This window comes from Eumetopias jubatus, unplaced genomic scaffold, assembly GCF_037043125.1.
Source record: "Eumetopias jubatus isolate StellerSeaLion01/CBP00866 unplaced genomic scaffold, mEumJub1_p1.0 scaffold_5, whole genome shotgun sequence".
NCBI classification, from domain to species: Eukaryota; Metazoa; Chordata; class Mammalia; order Carnivora; family Otariidae; genus Eumetopias; species Eumetopias jubatus.
In genome coordinates, this window is record NW_028274811.1 from 115,090,062 (window position 1) to 115,105,215 (window position 15,154).

At 34.8% G+C, this 15,154-nt stretch overlaps 1 protein-coding gene across 1 annotated transcript in view; it reads right to left on the reverse strand.

Moving 5' to 3' along the window:
- NDUFS4 (NADH:ubiquinone oxidoreductase subunit S4) overlaps nt 1–15,154 on the reverse strand; it is a 111,391-nt gene that overhangs the window by 33,886 nt on the left and 62,351 nt on the right. The window contains exon 3 of the mRNA XM_028106476.2: nt 375–547. Coding sequence (XP_027962277.1) covers nt 375–547 — 173 coding nt within the window. The remainder of the gene's footprint in view (nt 1–374; nt 548–15,154) is intronic.

A 15,154-nucleotide genomic window follows, 5' to 3' on the forward strand; every position in this document is an offset into this window, starting at 1 on the left:
CTTGTCCTTACGACAAAAAAATAAAAGTGTTATTAAATTATTAACACTATTCACACATCATATCTTAAACTAATATACATCATTTGGGACCATGCTAACAGTGCTCAAACTGTCAACCATTTCATCCAATAAATAGTACTCTGAAAAGACTGTTTCTAGGATTTATTGTGCTGGGTCACACTTACATGAATACTAAATATATATACATGTAAATGTAATATATATGTCTGTCATTGAACATGATACCTACACAAATGCCCTCACAAAGTACTACCAAAGCATACTATACATGAAAAAATTTATACTTCAATATATTTATAAGGAAAATCTACAAAGAGCAGAAAACAATATTCAAATTAAACCAAAGTACTCACGTTGATGCCCAACCCATCAAAGGATTTTCCCATCGCTCCCTGGTATCAAACTCCATCTTCCATTTCTTTGTGTTATTTACTCCAGACTGCATGTTATTGCGAGCAGGAACAAAGATCCTGACTTTTCTAGTTTTGATATGCTCTTCTGGAACACCAGTTAAAGTAGTGATATCCTACAGAAAAACAAGCAAACACATTTCTAACAGCCCATATGCACTCTGATGTATTTTTGCTGCTTTTTATATCCGTGCAACTCTATTCAGATTTATAAACTGGGGTTTTTAGCTTTCTGACTTCACTACTCTTACTGTTTCACCCTATAAATTACTATTTTGATATCTGGAAAAGGTATACTGGGAGGAGTGTTAGGATACAGTGGGAAAGGGTTCATGAAAAAAAAAATTAGGTCCCTTCTGTCCAACAAAGCTTTGGTAATTTCTGAAGAGTTTGCTGACAGAAGAGCCTGTCATCAGTAGACTCTTATTTCATGAGCTGGTGTAACTAGTAAGCAGAGAAAAATGTGAATGGGTATTACAAGTAAGGAGATATAAAAAATTAGTAACTTTTAAGTAAAAAAGAATCTATTACCAGTTATTTCTGTGTCAAACTGCTTACAAGACATCTCCTTTAGAGGAAGGCCTAAGCCTTTTGGTAAACAAAATCAATTAAAACTTTAATTAGCATTTTATCTCCCTTTGGTGAAATCTACTGAAAAGAAAATGATACATCAAATCTGTTCTGAAAAAGTAAGCCAAAAAGTTACACAATTTTTGCAGAAATATGAAATGAAAACAATGGTAACTTTGACTCTTTTTTTTAAATAATTTTATCCAGTAACAAATGCTCAACTGATAAACGCATGTAATTTTGATGCCCCAGATTAGACCTATTTATCCAATATAGTAGCAATCAGGACACAAAATAGTAAAGTAATTCAGAGTTTAAATCTCTATTCAGTAATGGTAGAAATACTTTATTTGATCAAAGTAAGATTATTATAGCATCATGGTTCACTTACTAAAGTAAATTTTAAATAAATTGTGAAAAACAGAGTTAACATGAATATGATACCAAATTTGTGAAGACCAGAAAATTTTGTGAATTTCAATTTCATTGTAACATATCCGCTAAAGAAGACTTAATGTTTATTTATAGTCCTACCCTAAACAGTGCTATGGACCAAATAATTAGTGTTAATACTTGGTGCTGCAGTATGTACTGGGAAAATACTAAGTGTATTTCTGACTGCACTAGTCTTCCTACTCACGGATTTTAAAAAATTGTTTAAAGTTATTTTAGCTGGCATTCAATCTTCTGCTTAACACAATACCTTTCTACCTGTACCAATAATTAATTAGGTGTGGTTATTTTGTCACAGCTTGTCTGGAGAAACTACCAAAATAAGCCATATAAATATTTATACAAATATGTACTTCTAGTATGTACCTTTTAAAAAGTTTCTTTGCATACAAGATAAAAGCAAAATAAGTACAACTGGTTCATAATTTTTAAACATATGAATATAAGTTTTATTTTTTTTAGATTGTATTTATTTATTTGACAGAGAGAGACACAGCGAGAGAGGGAACACAAGCAGGCGGAGAGGGAGAGAGAGAAGCAGGCTTCCCGCCGAGCATGGAGCCCGATGCGGGGCCCGATCCCAGGACCCGATCCCAGGACCCTGGGATCATGACCTGAGCTGAAGGCAGACTCTTAACAACTGAGCCACCCAGGCGCCCATGAATAATATAAGTTTTAACCAGTAAGTTTTAATTGTCAAGTTGAATTTCAAAGAAATTTCAAGTATGATGATATTTTATGACTTTCTGAAGCATATTTCTCTACTCAAGAGCTTAAAGAGACTCCTGGGAAGTCCAAAACAATCTGTCATATTACATTATTTAATATTATATATCTTTATATTAAATTCATATTTTCTCAGCGAGAGTTGAAGTGGGATATAAACAAACAATGTAAGTGTGTTACAAAATTACATGGTGAGGCAGCATGTCCAAATTCCATAGCAAACTCTCCACAGTAAGTTCATAAAAACTAAAGCTATCAGTTAGCTACTATTTAAGACTTACAGGAAAGGAAATCTATTAAACTCAACACTAATTAGCTCAGGAAGATGAAATTATAGGAAACATTTACTTTTCCTTTATAACCTCCTATACTGTGATGTATATATGCCAAAATAATTTTTAAAAACTTTTCAAAAAGGAAATCGCATTTCTTGATTTGTACTATTAACATAGAAAAGGACAATGGTTTTTTTTTAGGATGGAAAATCTCTCTTAAGTGGCTACAAAATGTTGCTAAGCTCTTTTTATTTTCAACAACTATCAGTGTTTCCAGGGCTTCTCAAAATATGGCATTTTTTTTTTTTATTGATATCACTCCCCAATTTAAAGCTGGCACTGGCACAAATAAGTTCCTGAATTTTGAAGCTTAAGTTGTCCTGACACAGAATCCCTGTTTTTGCCTGCAGAAGACATGTAAGGTACTGCAGCCTGAGTTGAGCCGCTGCCAAAGACTGAGGATGAAAAGGCTTGGCATCTCTCACATACTTGACACCTAAAGGGCACAGAAGCTCTAAAATTCCTAGTCCCTGTAGGCACACTCTTAGTCTAGACAAACTGATTTCTCACACTTTTAAAATGCATTACGACACTATTGTTATCATTTCATCCACACAGCTTCAGCTAGTGACAGAAGAACCTGTCCTTTAAGCGACATTTCAATGGGCTAAAAGCTCCCACTCCAAGATTCCATTAAAACAATGTAATACTTGAAAAAAAAATGTAATACTTAAAAAGAACTATGAGGCACTATGTTGAAATCCTTACTTGTGTTTTGAATTCTTTGCTCTCCCACAAAATAAATAAATAAAACATCAGCAAACTAAACTGTACTGAACCAAAGACATTATCTCTAGATTTCAACTTTGGTATTGCGATATGGATCACCTGTGGTTTTTTTTTTAAAAACCCACTTATAAAAGATACAAATGCTTTGAAGATGTCAATATTGCCTTTTATAGATTTCTCATTTTATTGATAAAATATTTATAAGTAACAATTCATAATTTTCTATGACTACAAAAAAAGCTAAATCACATTGTATGAGTAAGAAGCCTTAAGTTTTTACCTAAAGAAACTTAAGACTCACTAGCTAATAATTACCTATGAATAATAATAAATCAAGTTACCCTTTGGATAATATACACTAATTTACTGAATTTTAAAACTTTTAATTTTTAAACAGATGAGTCAAGCATTAAACCTATATTCCAAATATTAAAGAATGTCACTATCTTAAAGTTTCACAAACACAATCTTAGGTACAATAATGCGTTTTTAAGAAACAATAACTAATGATTTGTAGACTGAAGGGCATTCAATTATTTGCTACTGAAAAGATGCATATCGTAATTCCAAAGTTCCATTCTTTCAGCACCATCTCTTCCACAATTTTAAATTCTGGAAGAGCTTACAGCTGACTTTCTCTTTCACAAGTCTAGTTAAATGGAAGAGGAATTTAAAAGATCATTAAGGGAGTATATGCCAGCACATGTAAATGAACTTTGTTCTTTCAAATACCAATTTCCATTATAAAATATTAGTTTTCCATATAAAAACTGTATGATTCGGTTATCAACTGTCCCCATTTATGTTGTGTGAATTCGACTTTTTTTTTTTTTTTTTTTTTAACAAAGGAAGCAGGGAACAAGCAATGGGAAGTTGGTGTCAAAATGCAGAAAAACCTCCCAGCAAGCTTCTTGCAACCACCCAGGATTTAGAGTCTTGCTGGTCGCTCTCTTTTCAATACCAGAATTTCACACATTTCAATGACTATTATGACTTCAAAGAATCAAATTTTCATCATTGTCCGTCATCTGCCGGTTGATTTGTATAAAGGAGTTCTTCTGCATGCACTCCAAACAAAAGCCTCCTTACTTTTGTGGCTATATATCAAGTTTAAAAGTTTTGTTTGTGACAGTTGTGTCTTTGGTAAATTAGGGTAACACTGAAGGAGTGCAGCTGCTCTGCAGGAACCTCCTTTTTGGCACCATTTCACTTAAATAAAAACTGAATAATTAGCTTCTGCCTTTATTAAACCACAAAAATGCCACTGGCCTTAGTAATTACTTCCAGTTGCCCCACCCACTTAACCTTAATAGTTTACACTTGTCATAAAGAGAAATAAATGAAAAAGGTTTTCACCACTTTGGGGAATTTTTGATAGATCTCCCAGTACATCCAGAAGAGCCAAAATTTTAACCAGGCTTTTTGGTAATAAATTCACTAAACTGCACGTATGGATCAATGTTGAAAAGTTTTAATAGAGCACATACTGGAACATTAAGTACAAATACTGTTACAGAAACTTGTTCTACTGCAAGCTTTTAGTTACCAATTACGTATTTAAAATTTAATCCAGGGCTAAAATTGATCTAAATTTGAAGATTGCGTTTATACTCTACTTCAACCATGAAAGATTTTAAAAAGAAAACAATTTTAGATCTGTAGTAAAAACTTCCTTTCAAGCACCCTACAGACACTTAGCACAAGAAACTCCTTAAATGGTCTCATAAATAATGAAGGACATTTTACAAAATAAATTTTACAGTTTGAAAATTTTAGAGTTGACAGCATAACCAAATGTATTTACTTATCACGGAAGAACTTTAAGCACTTCTAAAAAGTCAGTGGCCATAAAAATTCAGATACAAATAAAAATTGCAAAAATACACTGATGTGGGAATCCAACCAGGTGATGAAACAAGTGTTGGAACGTAACATTACATTTTTCATACTGGGCAAGGCTAGCATGAAACCAAAAGTAAAATGTTAAGATAGAAACAGTAACATGCAAATGACTGCAAATCATAAAACAAGTAAAAAACTAAGAATTAGAGACAGTTTCTCAATCTCAAACTATCTTCATTACTCCTAGATCCTTCTGAGCAGGAGCAATGGTTAAAAGCAAAGGGCTGAGTCAAACTGGGTTAGAAGAATCCCAACCCACAACTGTGGGCAAATTAATAAACTTTTCTTAATTCACCATCTATAAAATCAACTAAGCGAGGTAAAATGATGACTAATATATGTAGAGTGCTTATCTTAGACAATAAAAGAATGTATCCCATTTACTCAACATATTTTTCAGCATTAGGTACCGGACACAATGCTCAAAACAGTACAAATATCATCTCTATTTTCATGAAAATTAATACTGAACTTTTAAAAAGGACAGGGTGAATAAATAACAGGAAGCTGGTGTTAAGATGCAGAAAATCTATCTTCCTTGAAAACTGAGTTAGTAATCAAAATACAACAAAGGGTTTTGTAATTAGAGTCAGTAAGTTGCTTCAAGTCTGGAGAGAAAAACGTAGCTTTTTAAAAAGAGCTGAATGTCTCATTTGTTGTACACATCAAAAACACTGAGTAAAATATATCTTAAATTGGTTAAGTATTAAAACACACTGGTAAGCCTATGACATTCATGAAATTGAAAGAATAAGATATAATTTACCTTTATGTGTTTCAACTCCAAATCAAAGATCCTACTGTGTCAAGTTAATTATGCCGGGGCTGCAGAGCATATAAAGACAAAACTTTATTCCTGAATAAGTAAGTTTACAATTTGTGCACCCATGGTGGAGGTGATGTGTGGGAGAAATAACTAAATAATCATACTGTGAAATACAATACTGATTAACAGCAAGGAAGTATAATTCAGATAAATCTGGAGGAACCCCAGCGACCATTTGCTACCTGTGCAGTACTGACAAACTGTTTAAACTCTCTGTATGTCAGTTTCCTAGTTGAAAAACTCTATCACAGAGCATGTGTTGTAGCACTGTTTGGAAGGATTAAATCAGGCTTTAAAGGTGAAAAATACCAGAAATACCTGACCAAAGAGAGACAGAGAAGATGATTCCTTCAGGATACTTACGATTTTAAAGATACTGGTACACTGTAACAATATTAAAGAGAAATTTATAAAAATATATCCGTATACTTAAAACCCTAGCAACTGTTTTCTTGTTTTACCTATCAATAATTATCTATATACATATCCATTTTACAGAGTTATAATACTTAGCACTGATTATTTTTAAGTATCACATCACTACCTTCTTAAACACGTAGTTACCCAGTGTTCATATCTGTTTTAATGGCCTCATTAAAAATCTGTTAAGTTGATATGTCACAATGTCTTAGCCAATTTTGTCAGTCAGCCCTCTTGCTAAATTATAGGCATCAATAGTTAACCAGAAAAAGACAAGACCACTTAACTCATTTTCTAACTAAAACCCACTGTGCTTATTTCTTATTGCACTTTTTTGAGGCATTGACAAAGACATTTTGTAATGACCGGTACATTCCAACCACCAGACCAGGAAAGCCCAGATAGCAAAAGGAATACCTAGAAGACCACACCCCACATATCCCCTCACAAGCCCATATAGGATCATGGGCTAAACACATACTGACTGCTACCCATGATCATACACTCTCTGCTTACTTTCTTGTAGGGAACCCCCACCCCCAAACTCTCCCTATAAAACTCTAGGTATCCATTTTGCCAGCAGAGAGGTAGGTGGTTAAGGCTTGGGCCTGACACTTCCAAAGGCTGCTGGCACCTGAATTAAATTTCTCCGTTTCTCTTTCCAAACCCTTGTCTCTTGAGTTATTGGCTTCTCTTGCAATGAGTTTGTTCAGTAATAGTGCTGGCAAACCCAGCCAGAAGCAATGCTTCTTCTGATTTGTCCAGCCCCCTCAGGAATCCCTGGGACAGAGCAGTTGGCTGAGGCAGTGCATCGGGACTCAACCATTTATTTCCTGAGTTAGTGGCTATGATAAATCGATCAGCAACAATTCCTCATTACTGAAAAATCAAACTGTTTCATTATTATTGCCTTTCAAGTATACTGCAATAAAATCCCAGTAAACTAATTTCTTTAATTGTCACTGAGGGTGGAATTGACAAAGTCGAAGGTTATATGAATTTTCATGGTCCCTGAAATGTTACCAAATTGCTTTCCAAACATGTGGTCAAATTTTATATTGCCACCAACAAGGTAGGCCAACTTCCACTTATTCTCTCAAGCTACAGAAACACAGGTATATTTAATTGGCTTGAATTTATTTAGTGCGTGAAAACTATAAAGGAGAGGATGCGTTTGGTGTCTGACTCAGAAAAACATACCAAAAAAATTAGCAAAATTTCCTCAAAATTAACCCAAACGATGTTATGTTACCTTATAAGAGCAGCTACAAGAAACCAGAATGAGAAGGTAACACTCACCTAAAATCTAATTAACTGCCCCAAATATAACTCTGGAACATCATACAAATATACAATCTTTTTGTAATTGTAGTGACCAACGGCAGGCCCCCTCAAGATGGGCCAATTTGGCATAAACATTATTTTGAATTAAAAGCAATCAAAACTCAGAAGATTTAGGACAAGCTCTTTACCTCCCCCTTAACTGCCTGCCTGTACCAGAAAGAGAGCTATTAACAGATTCCTCTTTACCTAAGAAACTTATCTATATAATGAGGCAACTTTTGGGGGTTTTTTTAAACATCTCTTCTTACTTTCCCGCTAATAGTCTTTCTCCCCTTTGTATCCTCCAACTCCTACCCCTCTCCTTTGATCATATAAGCATCATATTGCTCAACTGTCTATGGAATTCCATGTCTATGTGAATTGCCATATACACCCTATTAAATTTGATTTTCTCCTGTTAATCTGTCTCATGTCAACTTGATTCTTAGTTCATCTAGAAGGACCTTGAAGGGCAGAATAAATTCTTCTTCCCCAACATAATAAGGATTTAGTAATCCTCTTTACCTAAGAAACTTATTTAGTGTAAGAATAAAAGTGAAAGTACCCAACAGAAGTCTCCTTTCTGACTTAGGAAATGACAGTCAACTGACAATATTAGTGACAATAGGGGACCCCTAAGTAAATACATGCATGCACATGTACATGTGTGTGCCTTACATATACATTCACCCTTAAAGATTGTACTGTAACTCAAAAAGCATACATATACATTCTTTTAATAAACTGATAATAGGGCCAGTACTTTTGAGTATAGGTCCAGTGATTAAATTCCAAGTGTCATTTCTTCCACAAGCTACCAAGAAAATATGTCACCTACAATTTATAGTTCTGGTTTCTTAAATGTGAAGTTAGAATATAAAGACATTTGTGAAACACTCTGGGTCCAAAATCTGTTTAGAATTTTGTGATTTCCTTTTACATGACAATCATTTATAATTGTTTCACCTCCACCTAATTTGACAAATTGTTTATTAGAAATTCATCATTATTGTCTTTTCAAAGTATTCAACAGAACTTCTTTGTTCCCTATATAGCAATCAGATCATAATATTCAATTAAATTATGTAATTACAATTTCAAGTAAGACTGGCACAGAAACTTGTGGAAACAAACACAACTGAGTCTTGATAAGCATATGACTCAGTTACTGAGAGCTGAAGTCTGGTAGTATATTAAAATGAAACCTAAATTAAGCCATGGTATGTAGTGTGTTGAGGTGTAAGTATGTTTTATACAAAGAATTGAGAGAATCAGTAACTGAACAAATTAAACGTAGGTTAAAAAAAAGGAAAAGACTCATTTACAAAGCCATTATTGTAAAAGAATTGTCACAAGGTAGTAAGTACATGGACTTTCACGCCATCCATGATGGAGTAATTGTTACCAGACTTGCTCTTGCCATATAAAACCGGGAAAGTTATTTTAAGCAACTATTTTCAGATATTGGACAACTGGATAGTAGGCAGAATCATACTGTAATCCCTGAAAGAAGAATTCATGATGTAATCCTTAACTGTCTCAGCGTTATGCCTGGAAGTGCACTGCAGACCACTGTGAAGCCCAAGCAGAACACAGTAGTCTCAAAGCAGAGAAGGTAATCAGAGTTCAGGGCTGGTGAGGTAACAAACATTTGTGAAGCAGAATTCTGAAGAGGAGCAATCGGGCAAGATAAAAGATATCCAAATTAGAAATGAAGTAAAATCATCTCTGTTCACAGATTTATAGGACTCCATAAACACCCACAAAATCTTTTAGTTCAGCAAAATGGCAGGATAAAAAAAAAAAATACACAAAACCTAGTTGTGTTTCTAAATGCTACCAATAAACAATATGAAAAGAAAATTAAAACGATTCCATTTACAATAGTATCAAAAAGAATAAAATACCTGGGAATAAACTTAACCAAGAAGGTGAAAGACATGTACACTGAAAAGTACAAAACACTGCTTAAAGAAATTAAAGAAGACAAAAATAAATGGAAAGACAAGCCATGTTCATGGATTAGAAGTCTTAATATTCAGATGATAGCATTACCCAAATCAGTCTACAGTTCAATGCAAATTCTATCAAAATCTCAGTGATGTTTTCTGCAGAAACAGAAAAATTCATCACAAAATTCATATGGAATTTCTGCTTCAAAACAATCTTGAAAAAAAAAGTTGGAGGATGAAAACGTTTTGTTTCAAAACATTACAAAGCTATAGTATTTGAAATAGTGTGGTACTAGTATAAGGACAGATACAGGCCAATGAAAGAGGATAGACAGCCCCCAAAATAAACTGTTGCATATATGGTCAACTGAGTTTCAACAAGAGTACCAAGATCAGTTTTACTTCAAGGTTTATTAATAGTGAAGAGAGAACATGAAAGCAGAAAGGGGACTTCGGGTACCTTCCAGAGTGTGAGACCCAGCGTCCCTCTCCTACGCCCTGCAGACTTTTCTCCCCTTTGACAAATACTGTATGCTTCTATTTGTAAGAGGAACCAATGATAGGCCAACTCATAGGGACAGATAGTATAATAAAGGTTACCAGAGACGTGGGGAAGTGGGTCACGGGGAGTTATTATTTAATGGGTCCAGAGTTTCTCTTCGGGATCATGAAAAGTTCTGGTAATAGATACTGGTGCCACTGAATTGTACACTTAAAAATGGCTAAAATGTTATGTATGTTTACCACAATTAAAAAAAAAAAGGAAATGGAATGGCATCTTTAAAGTGTTAAAATAAAAACCTTCAACCTATATCCAATGAAAAGGTTGTTATGGACAGAATGTCCATAACATTCAGTGTCCCCTTGCCCCATAAATTCATGTATTAAAGGCTTAACCCCAAATATGATGGCATTTGGAGACATGATGGGCCTTTGGGAAGTAACTTGGGTTAGATGAGTTATGATGTCGGGTCTTTATAATGAGATTAGTACCTATATAAGAAACCTGAACACTTGTTTGCTCACGCCCACCCACATGCTCACATTCACTTGCATTCTCTCTCTTGTTCTCTCCCTGCCCCTGCCACGTGAGGACAAGGTGAGAAGGCAGCCATCTACAAGCTTTGGAAATTGTCCTAACCAGAAAGCAACCATGCTGGCATTTGGATGTTAGACTTCTAGCCTACAGAACTATGAGAAAATAAATTTCTGTTATATATATACCACTCAGTCTACGCTATTTTGTTATGGCAGGCTGAGCAAGGTTTTCCAAAAGCAGAGGCAAAATAAAGGCATTTCCAGATACACAGTGCTAAGAGATTTTGTCCCAACAGATCCGCACTACAAGAAGTGTTAAAATGAAGTTCTTCAGACTGAAAGAGATACCAGATGGAAATCTGTATCTATATGGAGTAATGAAGAACACCAAAATTAGTGGGTAAATATAAAAGATTTTTCTCCTTGGGGCACCTGGGTGGCTCAGTCTTTAAGCGTCTGCCTTTGGCTCAGGTCAGCCCCACATCGGGCTCCCTGCTCCATGGGAAGCCTGCTTCTCCCTCTCCCACTCCCCCTGCTTGTGTTCCCTCTCTCACTGTCTCTCTCTCTGTCAAATAAATAAATAAAATCTTCAAAAAAAATTTTTTTTTCTACTTGTTTCTTAGTTTCTTTAAAGATAACTGATTGTTGGGGCGCCTGGGTGGCTCAGCTGGTTAAGCAACTGCCTTCGGCTCCAGTCATGATCCTGGAGTCCCAGGATCAAGTCCCGCATCAGGCTCCCTGCTTAGCAGGGAGTCTGCTTCTCCCTCTGACCCTCACCCCTCTCATTCTCTCTCTCTCAGTCATTCTCTCTCTCTCAAAAATAAATAAATAAACTAAAAAAAAAGATAACTGATTGTTTAAAGCAATATTAGTAATTTACTATGAATCCTGTAACATTATTTGGAAATAAGATGTATATCAACATTAACACAAAGGGCTAGTGTAACAGATGAAAGCAGTGTTTCAAGGTTATGTTACATGTACAGTGACATATTACTAGTTCATGCAGAATGTAAAAACTTAAGAATGCATACTGTGGGGCGCCTGGGTGGCTCAGATGGTTAAGTGACTGCTTTCAGCTCAGGTCATGATCCTGGAGTCCCGGGATCGAGTCCTACATCAGGCTCCCTGCTCAGCGGGGAGTCTGCTTCTCCCTCTGACCCTCTCCCAGCTCATGTTCTCCTTCACTCTCTCTCTAATAAATAAAATCTTAGAAAAAAAAAGAATGTCTACTGTAATTCCTAAAGGAACCACTAAAAAAAAAAGAGGTACAGATAAAACATTGATAGAGAAGATAAAATAGGTTTCTAAAAATGTATTCAATCTAAAATATAAAGGCAAAAGGGAAGAGGGGGAATCAGATGGGAATTAAAAGGCAGAGATTACACAGTGACAGAGATATACTACATTAACAAAATGAAGGATAAAAGTTATATGATCAACTCAATAGATGCAAAAAACAAAAAGCATTTAAAAACTCTCAACAAGTGAGTATTAAGAGAATGTATCTCAACATAATAAAAGCCATGTAACAAGCCCACAGCTAACATCATACTCAATGGTAGAAAGCTGAAAGCTTTTCCTTTAAGATCAGAAACAAGACAAGGATGCCCACTCTTGCCATTTCTGTTCAACATAGTATTGAAAGTCCTAGCCAGAGCAATTAGGCAAGAAAAAGATGTAAAAGGCATCCCAATAGGAAAGGAAGAAGTAAAATGGTCACTGGTGCTTGTCAGAGATGGGGACTGGAGAGAAAGAAATGGGTGAAGTTGCCCCCCTGCAAAAGAAAGAAAGAAAAGAGAAATCACATGAGAATTAAAAGGTAGAGATTATCAAGTTAGGTAAAATAAAAGCAAAGCCAAATATATACATATGCAAGTGACAAATTTTATCTGTATTTATTTTTAAAGATTTTATTTATTTATTTGAGAGAGAGAGAGCACAAGTGGTGGGGAGGAGCAGAGGGAGAAGCAGACTCTCCACTGAGCAGGGAACCCAACTCAGGGTTCAATCCAAGGACTCCAAGATCATGACTTGAGCCCAAGGCAGACGCTTAACCAACTGAGCCACCCTGGCATCCCTACATGTGCAAGACACAAACTTTAAGTATAAGCTCACAGGGGCACCTGGGTGGCTCAGTCATTAAGCGTCTGCCTTTGGCTCAAGTCATGATCCCAAGGTCCTGGGATTGAGCCCCGCATCGGGCTCCCTGCTCAGTGGGAAACCTGCTTCTCCCTCTCCCGCTCTGCTCTCCCTGCTTGTGTTCCCTCTCTCGTTGTGTCTGTCAAATAAATAAATAAAATCTTAAAAAAAAAAATATAAGTTCACAAATAGGTTAAAAATAAAGGGGTAAAATATGATGCACCATGCAAAACTAAGAAAACAGGGGCAATTATATTAATATTATCAAAGCAGACTCCAGAATAAGGATTAGCACCAGAAAAAGAGGGACATTACATAAGGGATAAAAAACATCAATTCATCAAGCACACATAACACTCTTCAATGTTTATGCATCTAATAGTAGAGCTTCAAAATAAGTGAAGCAAAAAAATGACCAACATAAGAAACACAAATTATAGCCTGAAATGTTAACACTACTCTCAGTAACTGACAGAAGATAGAGACAAAATTATTAAGAAGGATGAAGAAAATCTGAACACTATTAGCCCAACTTAAAACTCAACTGAAATTTGAAATAGAATACCAAACCCCAAAACTAGAGAACATACATTCTTTCCAAGTACACATGGAACATTCATCAAAGTAAGCCACACTTTGAGCCATAAAAAAAAAAGTCTTGAGAAATTTCAAAACTGAATTCAGAGTGTGTTTTTGACTACAACAAAGTTAAATTAAATAAGAAATCAATAATAATGTAGTTCACCAAATAAATGACAAAAAGAAATACTATAGACATTTTTAAGGATGATTACCCTGCACTGTTCTGGAAAGGTGCTGGAACAAGAATGAGAAAGAATATAGACTGACATATAAGATACGGAGAATGCTTCATATATAACAACTCTGTTAAAATGTATTATAATAGTAATAGCAGTAGTACTAACTGCTATGCATTTTATATATATTTATGACAGAAATCTCATCAACCTGCATATCCAGAAACTGATAGTACAATGATAGCTAACTTCATAATGTTGATCCTCAGGATGTACTAAACTGAAGTATTTTCAATGCATTTAAATATTATGTGTTTTTATTGTTTTCTAATTCTTAGACATATTAGGTAGAATCTGTTATATCCATGTGCCAGAGTCTGAAAGGCACCCATAGAACTGGACCATGTATGCTAAGAAAACAGCACAGGCTATGAAGAGGTATAACCCTAAAATTATATAGAGTTAATTAATAAAAACCTCTAGAAGTATTCTGTATCAATTATCTTTAGGTATCAAAAAATATTTGAAATATTAATACTAACCCCTCTGATTTAGTAATCCCACTCAAAGAATCAATCCTAAAATAAAGATGTTATAAAAGATTAGACTTAGGTATGAAGTTGTTCATTCTAGCATTGTGTATAATTGTGAAAAATTTTAAATAATGGGAAGTATAACAATAGATGTAATTATGGTATAGCCATACAATGGGAGACTATATATCCATTTACAATTATGCCTTTGAATAATTTTAAAGATAGTCACAATATAATGTAAATAAAATGAAAAAACAGGATATCAAACTATAAAGCATGATTTGTGTTACATATAAATACACTGGATGTTGGTGTGTTTAAATATTCATATAAAAATGAAGTAATATCACCAAGACTGAAATTAAAGATGATTTTCATTTTCTTTGTACCTTTACATTTCCAGGTTAATATTTCTACAATGTGTATATTTTACTATTAAAATCAGTAAAGTTTTTAAACTACATACAGTTTAATGACTGAATATAATGTATAATAAAATGAATAAGACCTTCAGAAACTTCTTTGGAGTAATACAGTTTATTTTTTTTTAAAGATTTTATTTATTTGAGAGAGAGAGAGAATGAGAGATAGAGAGCATGAGAGGGAAGAGGGTCACAGGGAGAAGCAGACTCCCCACTGAGCAGGGAGACCGATGCAGGACTCGATCCCGGGTCATGACCTGAGCCGAAGGCAGTCGCTCAACCAACTGAGCCACCCAGGCGCCCTGGAGTAATACAGTTTAAAATTCCCATTAAAAATGGGTTATAAATGACTAAAGAAATTTCTCATTGAAACGATAATTATATATCAATACATCTACCCAACTGATTGTCAGAAACTATGTAATGAGACAGTAATATCAAAGATGATTTAGTAAAATGCCATAGGCTGTTAGAAAAAGGCAAGTTACATAACAAAAATTATTAAATACACACACACATACATAGACAAATGAACACAATTGATATATTAACCTAAGACCACTGTAACTGAGGTCAATATTTTGCTCCAAG